Genomic DNA, 18,890 nt, shown 5'->3' on the forward strand with positions numbered 1-18,890 from the left:
AGAAACTTGTCTTTTCTGGAACAGAATTTTTTCAAAAACAACAGAAAAGAAAACATTTCCCCTTACATTCTATTTCATATTAATCTTGAGAGGAACAAAGCATATTTAATCTGAAAATATGGGAATAGAACCATCAAAGGACAACAAAAGTATTATTATAAACAGCAAATATTCTTGAAAAAAGATGAGTTAAACCACTCCTTAGTGTAACAAACTACAGCAGACTTAACGTTAAAAGGTCTCAATCGACTTTAAAGTTTCATTTATTAAGAGATGGATGCGTTGAAGTTGTGCACAAAATGTTTCCTCAGTGGACTTGCACCTCAGCAGGCTCAATTTCTGCCTCCCTTGAAACTGCTACTTGCAAAATGAGACAACTCAGCATCAAAGAAGAAAGAAGAAGATGTAAAGGTGCGAATTAGTTTCACTAATGAAAAGACAATAAATGGTTTCAGAGTCAGAGAGATAGGAAATGGTTTTAAGTTTAACAGTGAGCATATAAAAGCAGAAAATCCAAGAGGAAACTATCACCCTAATTCTTCAAAGTGAATTTCTTCTGCAAAACCAGAACTATTTTCTTGAATGGATTAAGCAGTGCTAGGTTATACATCTGTCCAAAACCACATTTTCATGCAACAGCAAATTCCAGGGAAATTAGTCATATTTTTCAAAAAAAGTATCTTTTTAAGTATCACATTAGATACACTAAAAGAACAACAGTGTTTCTTAAATTTTCAGGGGCCTTGAACAAGCAGGCAGGGCTTCTGAAGATAGCTTAAGCTGAGTTTTCTCAGACTGACCTATGAAGACCCAGTCAGTATGTTCTTTGAACCATCAACCAAAAATGCCTTCACTGTTACAAAGAGCCGATTAAATATGTTGTGAAATAGCAAATAAATGGGAGAACTTTCGTTAAGAGGAAATGAGCTCATGCATTTCACAGACCCAAGCCTTGTGCAACCCCTACTCAAATACCAGGGCACAATTCAACATTTCTGAGGACTTTCAATGTCCAAAATGTAATAGTATTCTATACTGAAAGGATTCCAGTCTGGCTTCATCCTTGTTAGAAACAGCAAAAATCTAGATGTGCAGACATGTGTGTCTGTCTGTACGGTATGCAGACCTTCCTGAAGGAGACAGCAGCTCCTTCACACGGCTCACTCCCCATGGAGGTCTGCAGCCAAAGCTCCTCATGTTATGCAGCACGTCGCCTCTCAGCAGGTAACTCACAACTTAACTGCTATTCAGACCTCACCATCACTTTCATAATGATCTAACCACACGTGGAAGGAGCAAGTGAATTCAAATCAAGTATCTGTTACATTACAAAGACGGAGCTAACGAGTGAACTGTTAAAAGCCATTCAAATCATATCCCGATCAACTAAAATTTGAAGAAAACATCAAAAAAGATTTAGCCCAAACTCCTTGGTAAATTTATTCAGAACTACAATTTTGACTAATTGATCTCTGCATTTATTGTTCATCAACCCAGCAAAACTAAAAGCTAAATGCTATATACTTTACTCCTTCTGCTAAAAAAGGTTCACCCTCAAAGCTCCATCAATAATTTTTTCATCAGAAATGCATCATATTTGTGCACGTCACAGTCAAAGACATTAAGGTGAAAATGTTTAGTGCCTTTTCCTGATAACAAGTGGTTGTATAAAGATCAATTATGAGCAATTATGCAATTATGAGCATCCATAATTGCATAATTTAGACCACCATCTCTTGCAGGTGGTCTAAATTTTAAGCATACAAACTATACACTAATTTTTATCTGTCCCATTTCTGTCTTAAAATCAATTTCTGGAACAGGTATAAACTCTGAATTAGGAAATAAAACGGCATTCTTTACCGATATGGCCTATCCTATCAAACAGTGCTCGGGAGTGTAATATATCATTATAATTTTTATTCTCATATTTCATTATCCACTGAGAATATAAAACAATATTTATACCCATACATTGCACCTTTAAGAAATTGGGAATGGTGGGCAACAAGATGAGTTAAGATGAGTTAAGTTTTGCACAAGGAATCTAGTCACAACTGGAATAAAGAGAAAGCCTCTTCACCAGAAAGCACTAATACTTCAACAGATCTGCAGAAATCAAACATTTCTGAATATCAAAGTAAGTCACCAACTTAGCTATTCTGTTGATTTTTATGGTGATGCCATTCCAACCTTTATTGCCAATCTGTGATTTCCAAAACTGAACTCCTCTGAAGCACAAAATGATGTTGTGAATGGTAATAAATTTAGAAACATTTAAAACATGAAAAACCAAAGATCATCAGCTCCAAAGGTTAATCCACCACTGCCAAGTCCACCACTAAACCAAGTCCCTAAGTACCACATCTACACGTCTTTTAGGCACCTTTAGGGATGATTCCTTTATTTTTCCTGAAATACATTTTGTATCTTAGCACTTGGCACTATATTATTTGTTTTTAGGATATTCCTAAGATGCTTATACAACTGACATCAGAAATTCCTGCAAGCGAAGGAGCTTAAAAAGTGAACTTGGGCAGAACACACGCACACATGTGTGCACACACACAGCCAGATCCTAGGAAGTTACTTCAGTTTAGTGGTCATCCAGATTTCTTGGTCCCCTTTCTTTTCCCTTTGGAAATTAAGTTTTTAACCAGCAACAGGTATGAAATCCTGGCTCTGGATAAGAACACACTAGGGCTGTGATGCATGTTTGTATCTACCCACAGGCCACCTCAACAGTGAAAATCTTTTGGGTCTTGCCTGTTTCCACCTTTGGATTTTGAGTTCTTTTGCAGAACTAAGAGGGTCATGATCCAATTCCTTTATTTATAAAGTAGTCTGAAAGTTCAGAGAAAAAATATATTTGAAATTATTCACCCCAAAGCCAGAAAGGAAAGCTAAAGCAGCAGCAAAATGACCTCTGCCTCTTTTTATATATGCCAGTAATACCTGAGGAAAACATGAAGTGGAGGTGCTGCATTATAGCAATAAGGCAACTAAACAAGCCTTACCCACCTGATTCAGTGTGGTAAGAGAAAAGAGATGTAGATACCTGTCTTCTTAACCTCCTAGAACAAAAGAGCTGAAAATTCACATTTAACTGATTTCATTTTAGTCAGATACTAGAAGGAAATTTCTGACTTTTAAATGCAAAACAGTAATACCATAACTTCTCATCAACCCCTACTTTTAACACAGTAAACCTAAAGTGTAGCATTTCTCACCAGAAAGTCTGGAAATAAAGATTAAAAAAAAAAAAACAAGAGAAAGAAGAAGTGCTTAAGTGAACAAAAACTTAATTCAGAAACAGAACATACTGGGACAGACTAAATAACTGGTTCTCCCAACTGCAGTTTAGTGCTGGACACCCACAGGGCTCAGGGCTGAGAACTCATGTTATTCTTAAATGCCAAGGAAAAGCCTGAACAGCCAAGTGACTGAACTTGTGAATGGCACCATCAGAGAAGTCTGAGGCACAACTGCAACGAAGGGATGCACAAAACTCACTGATCACTCTTAATGGTGAATGAAGTTCAATTTAAGTGTAAGAGTGATGTGCAAAGCAGAACCACCCTAACTTTATTTATGAGTGGCTTTAAGGTGACCTTGGGAATGAGCTCTTGGGAGACTGCTACTGCTATTCAGCAGATCTGGGAATAGTAAATCTTGAGAGGACAACAGGAATAATCAATAGGTTGTTTCAGATGTTAAACGCTGACATGGGTTTGAGGGAGGCAAACTTTAGTGGAGAAATTTATTCCTGGACCCTAGCCACAAAGAGATCGTGCCTCTACCTCCACAGACAATGAGAGCAAAAAACTGCAGAAGAACAAACAAAGCAGAAAAACAAAGTGCAAATTTAGGAGTAGTGAAAGAAGATGATCATAGTGAGATAGGCAAAAGAATGCAGGTCTGTATACACAAGCATGTACTGAAATCTGTTACATACATAAAGCAGAAAAATGTATTAATCACCAGAAACATGAAGAAAAGTCATAATATGAATCACTGATCCATTAGTATTCAAACAAACAGTACCACTCATTGAACTACACCAATTTTGAGAAAATGAATCAATTGTTATTAGGAAAATATAGAATTAGATCAATGAATGAATCCTTTAAATGAGTATTTTTCTGCCGTAGTTGTTCAGTGAGAAACATGCTGCTTTACAGAATACTGTTCAACAATGTTACAGTTAGATGATAGCAAGTTTTCTTATCTCTGAAGAAATAAGCTGGGAATGTTCTATATGAGTTGACTTAACCTTTGAGCAAAACATCAAGGAAATAACTCAAGCTCCAACTAGTACCACTAAATGTATGTATGCAGTTGTACTAGATATAGTGGAAATACAAAATATCTTTTTGGTTCTGAGAGTATTTTTATAGCAATAAATAACATAAATCTAATGACTTAACTCCACAGTTCACACATGACTAACCAATACAAACGATCCAGATTTTGTTATTTAAATTCATATTTATTTCCATCACAGAAACTCTCCTACAAGTCAGTAAAGACAGATGCTATTTGCAGCTTAGCTTTTGAGCAATTGTTGTAATACAGATCAAAACTGATATGCTATATAAAAAATAAGGGGAGAATCTGCCTAACAACTCATTTTCTGTGACTACAAAAAAATACTAGTCTCTTTGTCTATCCCAGTACCATTAAAAAAAAAGCCTTAATGTTGTCACGTACATCTGCTGGGCTACTACTGCAAAAATCATCTCTGCTTCTCAATTAAGTGTTCTGGAAATTGGGGAAAAACCCCCTTATCACATGAAAAAAGAATATATTTCAAGAATGTCTGTACAACAGAAAAAGGCTTTCTTAGAAGGTTATTTTGAAAGCAGTGGTGCAGCATTGTTTCATTTATGTTCTGAAAGAACTGAATATTTCCAGTCTTATACTAGCAATCTCCTGATTTTAAACATTTTAGAAAAGCAACTCTCAAGTAACAATTCTGTGTCTAATACAAACACAAGGTAAGACTGGATATGCACAAGAACTTCTTAGACCTTAAATCCCTATTAAGCTTATGGCTGTAGGTAGGTATATTTGGATATAGGTAATGTGATAAAAAAATGAATACTAGATAAAATTAAATACTAAATACTTCTAAAATTTCAAGCTGAGATATGGTACAGGACTAATTTCGCATATTTTCAGCCACATAATCTTGGTGCATTTAATACTAAGAAAGTAAAAAGAAATCTGTGTAATGATGTTTATACAATTTGTGTATTTTAAACAGCTGTATTATTCATTCCCCAGCAAATAACTGAGGAACAGTCCAAGATTATATTCTTTTACCAATGAGTTGTTTGTGAAATCTGAGGGAATATGTGCCCCAATTAAGTTAGTGGTGTAACTCCCACAGGATTCAAAGAACATATGGTTTTCTATAAAGAATGCAGATTTAACTTTAAAATTACTATCTATAGTAGTTCAAGACCTTTTTTAAGTTTTACCACAGCATTTCACTTGTTATCTTCAAACAAACTAAGTAGCAAAATGATTAAAAGTGATTTCAATTTGAACCTCAGGCAGCTTTTTGTACTGAAGCAAGCAGTCTTATATAAATACCTTTGGTATTTGCTGGATCCTATTCCTAAACACAATGTTCATATTTCAGCTATAATAAGTAAAGCATCTCCAAGGCGTGTGAGGCACCAGGCTTGCAAGTGTCCAGTTTAGTTTCTTGAGTAAAGTGAGAGTGGTAGAGTCAGCTAAATCCATCATGGAAAGCTGTGTGTGGCACAAATAATTCAGTGCTGTTTGGAACGATGGGCAGCTGCCTTCTAGTGTGGACACAAACTGTGCTATCACATGCGTGTCATTTCAGCTCTCCCTAGAAATCACAGTTTGTTCAGGTCAAGCTGAGCACACTGGTCACACAAGGCAACGAACACAACAAAGGAACTGCCTAACAAACCACCTAGTACTGCTTCCTGAGACTTCCACATGCTCCATATCACCCCACCATGTAACACAGCATGGTGAAGCTCACTCTGAATCAAGGTTATGAAAAATGTAAGTGGGTTGTTAAGCAGCTGCTGTGCTGTGGACATGGATGTTCTGGGGTGAAGAGCTGAGCCAGAGGCGCTGCCCAGCAACTTGAAGGCAATGCTAAGTGTCCAAGCCCAGGCTGGAGCAGCACCAGGACTCAGGGAAACACTGGAGTTCTCTGACTCATCCCAGCACTGGACATCACACAAGTCACTACTGGCTCCAGGCCACGATGACAGCAAGGGACAGCAGGGTCCCAAAGAAAGTCCATGTTGTGGAGGTGTGTTCATTCCCAAACAAAATAGTTATTCTGGGTCTCCACTACCAAGTCAATCCTGCTGCACCTTCCTCCTGCATCCACTTCTAACAACTCAAGACTCCTTGGAAGCCATGCAGAACAAAGCAGCCTGCTTGTGAGACAGGATCACAAACAGAGTTTCAGCAGCTTCTATTAAAAAATAAAAGCTGAAATTTAGCTCTAGCATCTGTGGACTTGGACACAAACATGTTAAAAATAAAATTGAGCTGTCTAAAAAAGCTGCTCTGAAAAAGAAATCACTGCTGAAGATGCCAGTTAATCCCCCTTCAGTGCTCCACTTAAAAAGACACCAGAGTGACTAGAGGCTTGCTAGTCACTGCTCTCTGAGCACAGACAGCTAATTAACAAGGAGGAACTGCTCCATATTGTTAGTAGAAAGATATTGATTTTACTGTTATCTTGTTCTCTGGCCCAGTCTTTTGCCAGCTTCTTTTCATCTGTTGGGCACAGCCATTTTCCCAGACTGCAAGGTCTCCAGACAGCATAATTTGTTTGTGCAGTGCCTAACACAAAGGAACCATTATGCTTCACCAAATCTCAGGTGCTCCTGTAGTGACAGCCCATTACAATATTGCTTTTAAGGTGGACACAAGTTCTCATGGCATACTATGACAATACATACGCTTCACTTAAAACTCACTCAAAATTTAAAGTAATTAAAAGTATTTTGCTTTTGTGAAAAGGAAAAAAACAACAAGTTTTAATTCTTGAATCTGTTTTATGACCTGAAAGATCAATGAAATGTAAGGAAAGTATCAACAAGGAAATATTTTTTTCTTTTGATTTCTTTCTCTCTTTTCCTTCATACACGATCTTCTGGATCATATTTCTTATCCTTACTGTATTTTTATCATGTCCCTCTGTGTGCTTGCAAAGTTTGTTCTTCCTCAGAGAGTCGACACTTAGAGGAAAATATCTTTTAAGGGGAAAATTAGCTAGAAAATATTTAAAAGGAAAAAGGAAAAAGAAAAGGCCTGGCTCAGAACACTCAATTCTGAATGCAGAAAATTGACTTTTCTGAAATAATGTGAAATATGAAGTATGTAGTAAACAAACATCATTCCTTCTGCTTCCACTGCCTCACATTTACTTACAGGACTGATGTATTTTAAAATCACCCAGTGATACTCAGTATTATAAGTTTATGTTCAAACTCTGAAAATGAATTCCAGAAACAATACAGTTTTTTTATTTTGTACATAAATATTGATGAAGGCAAAGTTAAGATAATACAGAATAATGAAAACTTAAGTAATTTTCTTACTAGGAAAGTAGTGCTCTAATGTAATTCCAGCTTATATTGAACTGCAGAGGGATATCTCCTTTGAGTGAGACACATGACAGTGATGAAAAGGAAGTTCAAAATCCCTACAGTGAGAATTACATGATATCCTCAAAATGAGTTTCCACTTGACTCTTGTTGAGTCACCAAATGAGGCTTTTTAATATCTTCCAAAAGGCTCTTCCAAACATACATCTTCCAGCATTTAAAGCACTTCACATGTATAGAGAAGAATCAAACATTTCTGGAAAGCAGCTTCTCCTCTTAGACAGGAGGACCCCAAATAAAGCACATAAACCTGACTGCTTTTAGTACAATGCATTAAAGATGAATTTGAATTAATTACTCCCCATAATAATGATATTTTTAAAAGGCACCTTAAAAGTTTTGAAAAGGGAAAGTAATGAGCATAATTTTGAAGTTTCTCAAATCCTGGGATTTTTATATTTATGCCAAAACATTTTTTCCTTAAATACAGCTGATAATACTAATACACAATCAAATCTATTAAGTTGCACTGTAATTTTAAAAGAATTTTTATTAATTGCTAATTTCTAATCTGTTTTGAATACACATCTGTGTAGTAGAAGCTAGTAATTATTTTCCTGATACAGCAGCTTTTTATACATCACATAATGTTGCAATTTGCTATCTTTTGAGAATTGCTGTTGTAATTTTCAAAACACCTCAGTACAAATACCTCAAAAACCCAAAGGCTAAGTCAGGAGAGCCAATGTAAATTCAGCCTCAGACAAGCACTACTTATCCCAACTTTTATATTTTTCTTTGTGTACAAAACTGCCACTTTAGACAAAGGAAGATTACACAGATTACTAGAGATGACTTTTAGACATAAAAAGACAATGAGACCATAAAGCAAAACAGTGGTTGGTCTCGTTGAAGACTGTGTGGACATCTGTCATAGGTCAAACTACCAGCCAAGCCTGTCAGGACCAGCAGGGAGCTATGAAGAGGAGTATGGTCTGTTTCCATTTGGCTGAACAAACATTTTGGGAATATTCTTCCTGTATGCAGGAAGAATAGCAACTCCAAGCTGCACTGAAAAGGAAGGTATCTGGATGAGAGTAAGGATTTCTAGCTCTTTGGTTCGATGGTTTTGGGGGTGAGAAAAGGTCTATCTAGTGAGTTCTTCAAGTAATGGAATGGAAATCTACAGCAAGCACACAGTGCTGGTGACATCTGTCCGGTCTGAAACACAGAAGGCCACTGTGCAGTGAGGTGATGCCATATGGGCAGAACCACCTTTGTATTTATTACACACTAGAGAAATTACAGAAGGCAGACTAGACTTTTGTGCAGTAGTAATTGTCAGGAAACAGACAGGACCACTATCCTCATATTCATCTAGGAAGACATTGCAAGAATGCTGTGGTCCAAAGAATTATTATGTTATCAATATATCAGTTTGGTAAAAAATTGGTCAAGACAGTTTGGTAAAGACAGTTCTTTAGTACACCAGTGCTAACAGCCTTGCTCCTACAGGTACATACTCAAAACAACTCTGAAAATTTGCAAGACAGGAAAGGTCTTGCCGTTCTTACTAGGAGAGTCCAACATGCCCTCAGAAGTGAAGTTAATATTATCTTCATGCCTGATGTTGCCCAGCTTGGTGTCAGGTCTCTTGGCCTTTGAATCAGTGCCAGTACAGTTGGTCAGTGGCTACTAAAAAGAGAGAACACCTGAATCTGCCATCTTGCTGTCTATCCTGGTAGTCATGGGAGTCTTTCAGAGAGATTTTTAGCACAGAAACCAGAGGGAGAGACTCCTCCTGGTCACAGCTGCACTACAACTTCTACTGCACTTTCAAAAACATATTTTCAAGAAATCAACATTGTTTTGGTGAATTGTTCCAAAAGAAGCAATTTGAACTCTGTCCTCCACTTAAAAATCAAAGGGAAGGAAAAGCAAACAAAATACTTCAGAGACACTTCTTGAAGAGGAAGTGCATTCACTGTGCCTTGCAATGTAATGGTCTCAGACGACAGCTTTTTAATAGCTTTATACAGACTCAAAGGGGTGGCTCCCCCTTTCCATACATCCCACCTATTTTTTTTTTAAACTAGGGCTTACTATGTACTGACAGAACATAAATGGGATCCAGTACTTTCTCAAAGTTAGGTATTCCTGATCTGCCTTACTAATACGGTATGCTGTCATATAATGCCTTACATATATTTATAGAAGTAACCAAATATATGCTACCCTTTAGTTACTTACATGACCAGTTCTCAGAAAAATCCTTTAATGGTATGCTACATTCTTCATCTTAGTGTCTCAACTACTTGTTGCTATGAGCATTTTATATATTCAAGCTCTCCTACTGAAGCAGTTTTTTGTACTTCTTATGACTGTCAGGAAGAGGGTAGTCACTGGGGACACACTAGTGACCACACTAAATTAGGAATCAGTTGTTCAGCTCAAAGAGTAATGTGACATCCTCTTTTCAAAATAGCATGAAGATTTTCTTTCATGCACATTCTGGACTCTTTTTTTAATTCAAAGCATATTTCAAGAAAAGCCTGCCTGAGGAAACAAACTAAAGCCATCAATAGAGAAATCGCCACAGAAACTTATTGGAAGGCAATAAAAATGAAATAGCTTTTTAAAGAGCTCTCAAACTTAACAATATAACCAATTAAAATTGTCCGCATGGATTTAATTTGTAACAATTTCATTTCAAGAAACTTTGCTTGGTTGTTGGTTAGCAGCCCTATGTGAAAATGACGCTTTTCTCCACTACCAATACCCACACACTTCTCCCACCTCAAACATTTGGCAGAGGCACAGGGAGAAGCTGACTACCCCTATTTCAGGTGGTGGTTGTATGATCAGATGAGTTGAGGAGAAGCATGCTCCAAAATGGAAGAGTCCTCATAAAGAACTCTTTTGGCAGATATTGGCCTGGCAACCAATCATCAGCCTCTGAGCACAACATCCTCGACCATTATTCTTACGCTGTTCCTACCAAGAGTTTCTCAAAGAGATGCATCTTAAGATGCCTATTCTCAAATGGGCAACTTCAGTTGACAGTTTCAGATGCTACCAAAAAAACTGGCAATACAGTAAGTATAACAGGAGCATGGCTATGGGAAAATATTAAAACTTTACCTCATTTCCCCCAAATAATTCATTACATTCCTCACCAATTTTATTTTCCAAACGGGTTTAAAGGCACAATGCAGCAGCTCTTGAGAGAAAGCAGAAGTATATCAAGAATGGAAATTTACTTTTACAGTATGCTACGGAACAAACACCAACTCTTTACTCAAACCAGTTGAAGCTCTAAGCTCCAAATGCATAATGCCACTAAAGTCAACAGAGCTAGACACATGAAACTGAGAGGTGAGCAAGTGCTCACTACCACAAAGGTTTACAACCTTTCAGTTGATAACTTACCTTGAGGTTGCAATTTCCACTTTGGTTCTTGCCATGGCAGCTGCTCGCTGTGCACCCTCTATTGCTCTATCCACCTTTTCTCTAGTTTTTGTGTTTCGTATTGGTATAAGTTGCTTTCTTATTCCACGGACCAAAATGTTATTTTTGTACTTTCCCTCTTCTTTGGTGCCATCTGGAAACATGGTACATCCATATCCATGCCTCCTGTTATTCAGCCACTCTCCTTCATATTTCATACCATTTGATCGCTCACTGATACCAAAACCGCTGCGCTTGTCGTTCTTCCATTCACCCATGTAGGCTTCTGTTGTGGTAGCATCAACGTGGTCTTCCAGAGGGCTATAATCACAGTCACCATCTCCAAAACTAATTGTAGAGTTGGCGTCACTAGAACTAATCCTGCTCATAGCAGCATCGCTCCTTACAGAGCTCCGTTTGCTAGATATCGATGACCTAGACTCCGATTTTCTAAGTTTTATACTACCCAGAAGGGATCCTCTTCTGAATAAGCCTCCTTTTTTCTTAATGCCCATGGCTTCTGGATCACTGTGAAAATTGAGCACAAATCCTCCTCTAGTTCCAGCCGGACTGTCCGAAGTGACGTCATGCAGAACAGTGCCATTGCTCTGCTCACTTCGAAGCGACGCCAGAGATGTTCGGAGAGGTGAACGGATCACAGTGGCCATGCCATAGGGTACACTCTGACGTACACCGTATCCATGTCTCATCCCTCCTGTCCACTGCCCCTGGTAGGTACCTTTTAAAGTAATAAGAAGTTAAATTTAGGAAGCTGTAGAAGACCTAGCTCTCTCCATCCAATATGCTACAGGCAACACTACACTGTCAGCTCTGATTTTGGTAAGAAGAGATGCACACAACACAGACAGATAAACTACTTTTGTTACTTGCTTTTCTTATAAATTATTTTGAAGCAAATCCTTCACTTTCACAGCTGATTTATTTTAGTAATTAAGACACAGTAAATATAATCATAGCCAATTTTTTTAATGGACCTGTTCAGGGGAAAAAGTTGAGAGAAATTTCTACAGCAGGACTCCCTCAACATTTTTTTAAGGTGGACTGATAGGAAGGTGGCCAGCAGAAACAGAGACACATTATATGTAGTCAGCTGAGAAGGGAGAGAGCAGGACACTTACAGCTCTTGTGCCCAGCTGCCCACACAAAGAGCAAGCAGGAGAAGTAACCATTCTGTTATTGTGGGTTTAAGGTGACTATAGACCTCTCCTTGTCAGGAGCTATTTGACAGATTGTCTGCAGATGGGCTTTTGGATCCAATGTCATAAACCTCCATTGTAAAATTAAATCTTTTAAAATTTTTGTGGGGATTTGAATGAAAGAGCAAAACCTTAGGACCCCTTTCTCTTTATGAACTCTTCATCCCAACACTTCCTAGTATCCCCAGCACATAAATATGCGCTACATTCTGCCAAATGTTCTGACAGAGGGATCAAAAGCATGAATTCTGTAGCCCTTTTTTTTGCCTTTCTTTTGTTCTGCAGTATGTAAGAAAGGCAAGGCAGTAACACAGTACTGCACAACGTTCTAGCAAACATTTAATCATAACTACTCTTGTAAAAATTTTTAAACAGCAATGTAAGGAGGATAGATGGTACACGATATGAAAAGTCATGGATGGCCATGCAAAGTTGCACTGGAGCCAAACCCCACCTTTATCAGATTACTACAGCAATTTTTCTTCTTTTATTCTTGAAAGGCATTTTCATTTTGACACTTTCCATTGTCTGCTCTCTGAAGGCCATTTCTACCAGAGGCTCCAAAGGAAGGTTGCATGGATACCGTAATTAGCAAGTAGAAGATAACTTTTTTTGTGATGCAATTTCACTCTAATTCCCATTAAACTACTTTAAGCTCCTCAAAATGAAGTTGCTCACCCACCTAGTGCTGGGTTTTTTGGGGTTTTTTTAAGCTACTTTGAATAGTTTTTCAGAGAATAAGTAATCTTTAATTATTTTTTAAAATTTTGATCTACTTCAATTGGAGCATCTACTGACTATTCAGAGAACTAAATATCACAAGACAAATTTAATGATTGATAAAATTTTTGTGAAAATATTTATGCAGTACCCGCAGTTAAAGATGTAGATCCAAGATTCATTTACTTTGAGATTCAATCTCTTCCATATACACATACTGGTTTTGTTGTGTACGTGTCCACCATTTATCAAGAACTGCCTTACTCACTACCTCTTCTGCTAACGTGTATTTCAGTGTTAACACACTGAAATACAAATAAAATTTGCTAAGTCTGTTTTCACTTTCATATAATACTAGATAGGTTCTAAAACGTAACTATTTCGTGTTGGTAGAAAATTCTACCAAGTGGAAGTTTTTTAACAGATGGCTGCTGACACAAACAAATAACTTTCTTAGTTTCTTTCTCATTCTCTGTATCCTGGATACCTACTACTGCACTGGTTGTAAGGGTGCTGAATCTAGGAACATGATTATTTTAAAAAACTCAGCATATGGGGAAGAACAAATAGAAACATGAGCACAATGCACTGGTATGGCATATTCTGTAAATACTGCAAATATACAGCCACAATATTTTTTTAATTGTTGTTTTATTAAACAGAAAATTCCTGGAAATACATTAATATTTTATGAGCACAAATTACTTCATTTTGTCCCTAATTATTCTGGGATCTGTAATGATATGCTGGAACTAAGAATCTGGCTACATACACTTATTACTACATATTATAACCCCTTTATTGTTCTGCATTAGTTAATTTAATTTTGAAATAATAAATCTAAGTCTAATTTTGATTATACCACAATATTACATTAGAGTAGCATCTCATAATAACGGCTCTCCATGCTGCTTGCAACATCAGATTCAACCATAATCTACTATTTCAGTACAGAATTTTAGAGAAGAATAAAAGGTCAGCCTCTTTTTCTTACTCATATTATAATTAATAAACACGTGTTTAATGGAAAGCTTAAAAATACTTAATTAAGGACGTGTATTTTTCGCTACTCTAGAAGGAAGGAAAGTGTTTGCAGCTGCCCTTAAGGGCATTAAAACATGAACAATTAATGTGCTGCTATCCACTATTCCAATTTTCCTTTCTACTGGGGAAATAAAATCAATGCCAGCTTCTTCTAAAGAGAAAATAGTAAAAATGAAAATGGAAGATTCGTACTCATTTCATCCTTAAAAAGTATGAGATATTTAGGCTGAATTTTATGCAGTGTAGCAGGTAACTCTTATAATTTCTGTCATTACAGATGTCTCAATGGAAACGCTTCTGATACTAATGCTAAAAAGCCAACTAATTTTCCTTGGTTTTTCAACTCACACTTTAAAGGAAAAGTATTTTAATGAAATATGGAGAGCAGTGTCCAGAATGTAGATACAAGAACCTTGTACAGTAATTTGACTGACTATATTAGACTTTAATTGCATCACCTTATTCAATAAATTTTAGAGATCTTTAAACAAGCAAGATATGTCAACACTGAAATATAACTAAATACAACAATTTATGATATAACACATGATGAAAAAGCTTTTCCCATATATGAAGATGAAAACATATCCAGTATTTACCTATCTCTCTAGATAGAGATAAACAGAAACGATATATCAACACACACACACCACATTCTGTTTCACCTTATATGACAGTTGACTATTCAAAGCAGCTCCTCTAAAAATTATTGAAATTTTTATTAACACTGTAATTACCAACATAATTTAAAACTGTATTTGACCATAAAATACTAACATTGTTTAACACTAATTTTTTCAAAAGCTGGGCCTGCTATCCTTTGTAACTGAAGAAACATTCAGCCACAACTGCTGACCATCCATCTGGTGTTTAATTGGTTCTCTTAGAAAGGTGTTCATATTTTAAGCCTGAGAGCTATCAGAAAGTGTATTTTTTTCCTTTTCTTTTTGTTGGCAAGTTGTTCTAAAATATAATTTCATAATCTGTTTCCTTAGTTACAGTGTGTCATCTCTTCTAAAACACCCTTGGTGCATCTTACAGCTGTAAATGCCATTGCCCACTTGCAGCTAAAATTTAAAACTACACTGCAAAAACACCTGAAAGTTTAACTACTCTACTTGCTCTTATCCTTTACTCAGATATTCTGTGGTTTAAAAAAGTTGTTGCTACATTAAGGTTTTTGTATGGCTTTCTCCCTCAAATGTTAAATAAGCGTAGACCTAGAAAGAAGACCTCTCAGAAATCAATGAGCATATGTGACCTTTGCTTCAGGGTGCTTTTTCCCCTGATCTCCCTTTGTGGAATGACAACATGCAATTGGTTTTTGCTGTTGTTGGAACGACCATAAATAACCAATTTAGACATACTGAAGTTTCAAATAAGGCCACAGTCACTCCTCCAGTAGGTTTGGCATCTTCACACAGATTAACAAAACCTAGGGAGTTTAAAGGAGGCACAAAAATCCAGATTGCTGCAGGGAACAGATAGATGGGCCACTTGCAAGCCCAATGTAATCACATGCAACGAATGAAGTATCATGATTTATAATTCACAGTGTTTTCCTCAGAGATTTGACTGAGTGACAATTGTAAGCATCTAAACACAGCATGACATGTATTGCTCATGTCATGAAAAGTGTTGTGTGCAAAAACGGAGGAACACTGTCAATGCTTATTTTCCTTTTCCCTCCTTCAATAACATCTCATAATACCACCAATACACTTTAAAGCAATGTACTGGGGATATACTAAAAAAAAATAAAAACAACCAAAAAGCCAGCAGCAGAGAGATCTGCATTATAGTGAGTTTGAAAATAAACTGGCAGTTGGCACAGTCTAATGAGTTATTTCTCTACACTGGTATTCATGAAGAGAGAGCTTTCCTGCAACTGTTTTAAATTATGTTAAAGATACATGTGTAAATCTGGTTTCCTTATAAACCCATTTCAGATGTTGTTCTGGTGTGCAAATACATCTATTGTTCCCAGAGCATGAAAACAAAAGCACATCTGCAAACATCTATGACGTACTGCTCCGCTTCATTCATGAGTACTTTCATTAAAATCAATGGGACTTCACACCCTCTGTTCGTATGAGCTGCAACATGCAAAAGACTGGAGTCATGACAACAGATTTCAGCTAACAGTGTGAACTGGATCCTTCCTATGTTGTTCCAAGTCTAAATATTGATAGAATTTATCTCCAATAACCAATACTATATTAAGATTTTTTTTCAAAGCCACAAGAAGCCTAAAGAAAAAAGGGTAGAAACAACTTTATTTAAAGAAAATATTTTCTAGAAGATTTAATGGAATGGCAATTAACTTTTCCAGAAGGCAAGGGAGGAAAAAAAAGGAAAGCCACTGCTTGTATTTAGCCAATACAAATATAATAAAAATTTTAAAGTGCATTGTGCGATGAAAGAGAAATTGAAATTCTGATCTGTTCCATACTTTGATTTTGGCTGGGGTTTTTTAGGGGATTTTTTGGGGCTTTTTTTTTTTAATTAATCCAAAAAACATGGCTGCCTTTGAATATCAGAACTGTCCATGACAGGAAGCAATTTTTGGACAGCTACAACTATCTCTAAACAAGGGGACAGAAAGGTACAAAACCCACTGCATACTTCCTTGTCTGACAGAACTGAATCTTACCAACCTGTTACGAAGCCCAACTGCAAATATCTAATTTTCTACTTGATACAAAAATACCCATTCCCCCTGAAAGTTTCACCAGAGATGATGTGACAAAATTCCTTGAAGAAACCAGCAAAAGCATCAGTTGAGACCTGATACACGGGTTAGTCCTTCAGTCACATCACGTGAACAGTACCTCTGATTTCGGTAAATTCTATTACCTGCCTGTTAACTGAACACGTTTCTGAATGCTGAAGCAACCAGCATTTCTGTCAAAAAATCCCAGCGACTGTCCAGTCCTAAAACTGAGACCCGTTTTCCTCCTGTTAGACCAAACCCACTCCCTTGTTCCTAGCTGAAGAGCAACTCTGCAGAAGTTGCAGGTGGCACTTCCAGCGAGGCCAATGACATTACACCAGCAAAGGCTGAATTAAAGAGTATCAGGCTTATTTATCGTGAAGAGCATGAAGTGACAGAGGTACAAGAACTGTAAGTGAGCACTCCAGTGATCTCCAGCCCTCGTTAACCTCGCTGAACCCTGACTTGACCGCTCCCGACTCCAGCGGAGGGCGGATCGCCGTGGCCGCGCCGCACGCCCACCGCGGTGAGGCTCAGCCCTGGGACCTTGCCTTTGTCGGGGGGAAAGGTGTGAGCGGCAGGTCTGTGTGAGTGCACTGTACACTCCTGCTTTGAGCAGGATGCTTGAAACTACCCTGTATTTTTGTAAAAACGGGAGTTAGTACATGAGGGTGGACCCAAGTTTCATTGATTTTACGCGAGCTGCGTGCCCACTCCATTAGCTCCAGCCTCCTGTTTACAAGCCGAGCGCATCGAGCGCACAACACCCGCACATCAGCGGGACACACGGGCTCTATTAGAACAAGTTCCTGCCGTTCCCGCACAAGCGCGGCGCGCAGGGGGCGAGGTACCAGGGTTCGCCCGCCTCGCTCGCTCCCCGAGCCAGGCGCGGCCACCCGGCCATCGCCACCTCGGGCACGGAGCCCGTGAGCCGCCTCAGCGGGGAGAAAGGAAAGCCGTCTGCAGGCGGCCGTAATGCGGATTTCTACCAGCTGGCCGGGAGAAAGCGCTGAGCCCGGACAGCTCAGCGCGCTCGGAGCGCAGCCGGGGCCAGGCGGCTCCTCACAGAGTGGGGCGGGGCAGCCGCCAGGCACCTGTGGCGCTCCCCGGCCGCCAGCGGGGCCTCGGGGGCGCCGAGCGAAGGGCGCCGGGAAAAGCGCACGGCCGCGGGCAGGGGCAGGAGAAGCGCCCCTGGCGTGAGGGCGGCGGTGAGAGCGCGGGGCTGAAAGGAGGGGCCCTTCCCGCGGCGCGCCCACGCAGGCGCGCACCCCCCCACCCACCCCCACTGCCGCCCGCCCCCCGGCGCCGCCGCGCGCGGGGCGCCCCCCGCCGGCGCCCACCTCCGTCCCCGTAGGTCTCCACGCCGTATCCGTCCTGCAGCCCGTTGCTCCAGGTGCCCTCGTAGCGGGCCGGCGTGCTGAGGCTCTGCCGCACCCCGTAGCGCCCCTTGAAACCGTGAGACCACTCGCCGCGGTACATCCACCTGCCCTTCGTCTCCACGCCCAGCCCGTGGCGCTTGCCCTGCGCCCAGTAGCCCAGGTAGGTGTTGCCGCTGGGCCAGGTGTAGCCGCCCGCCACCTCGAAGCCGTGGGACCAGGAGCCGGCATACTCGCCCTGCCCCTTGGGCCCGGTGCAAATGCCGTGCCCGTGGGCTTTCCCGTCCTCCCAGCCGCCGCAGTAGGTGCCGCCATCGTCGAAGTCGAACCGGCCGCCCGTCATCCAGGGCAGCGGGGCGAGCGCGGCGCCGCCGCCGCCTCCCGCCCGCCTTCCGCTCCCTTCCCTGCTCCGCCTGCCTTGCCTTGCCTTCCCTTCCCGCCCGCCGCCCGACCGACCGACAGCCCCGGCGTTCCCCGCGACTGCGAGCGCTCCGCCGGCCGGCCGCCCGCGCCCAGCCCAGCCGCAGCCCCGCGGCGGCGAGCGGCGCCCGCCCCCCGCTCCTCCCCGCCCGCCCCTCCGCTCCCGCCCGGGCCCGCCCCCGGTGTGGCCGCGCCGCTGCCGCGGGGCAGGTGCGCGCCCCTGGGGCTGGGGCTGTGTGCCGCGGGAGCAGCCGCCTTCGCCCGCTCGCTCCCGGGGGGTCTCCGTGTGCCTTCTGCTCCCGGGAAAAGCTGCCCCCGCTGGTCGGGGGCGCGCGCGGGCCGG

The 18,890-nt window shown here is 40.3% G+C and overlaps 1 protein-coding gene across 4 annotated transcripts in view; it reads right to left on the reverse strand.

Annotated features, from left to right (window-relative positions):
- Positions 1 to 18,610, reverse strand: part of JPH1 (junctophilin 1) — an 82,264-nt gene extending 63,654 nt beyond the window's left edge. For all 4 annotated transcript variants that reach the window (XM_074552649.1, XM_074552641.1, XM_074552629.1 and 1 more), the window contains exons 1-2: positions 18,092 to 18,610; positions 11,040 to 11,796 (exon numbers count right to left, since the gene is read on the reverse strand). In XM_074552649.1, the coding sequence (XP_074408750.1) occupies positions 11,040 to 11,796; positions 18,092 to 18,470 (1,136 nt within the window). In that variant the 5' untranslated portion in view covers positions 18,471 to 18,610. The remainder of the gene's footprint in view (positions 1 to 11,039; positions 11,797 to 18,091) is intronic.
- Positions 18,611 to 18,890: the final 280 nt, after the last annotated feature.

Source organism: Zonotrichia albicollis, chromosome 1 (genome assembly GCF_047830755.1).
Source record: "Zonotrichia albicollis isolate bZonAlb1 chromosome 1, bZonAlb1.hap1, whole genome shotgun sequence".
Taxonomy (NCBI): Eukaryota; Metazoa; Chordata; class Aves; order Passeriformes; family Passerellidae; genus Zonotrichia; species Zonotrichia albicollis.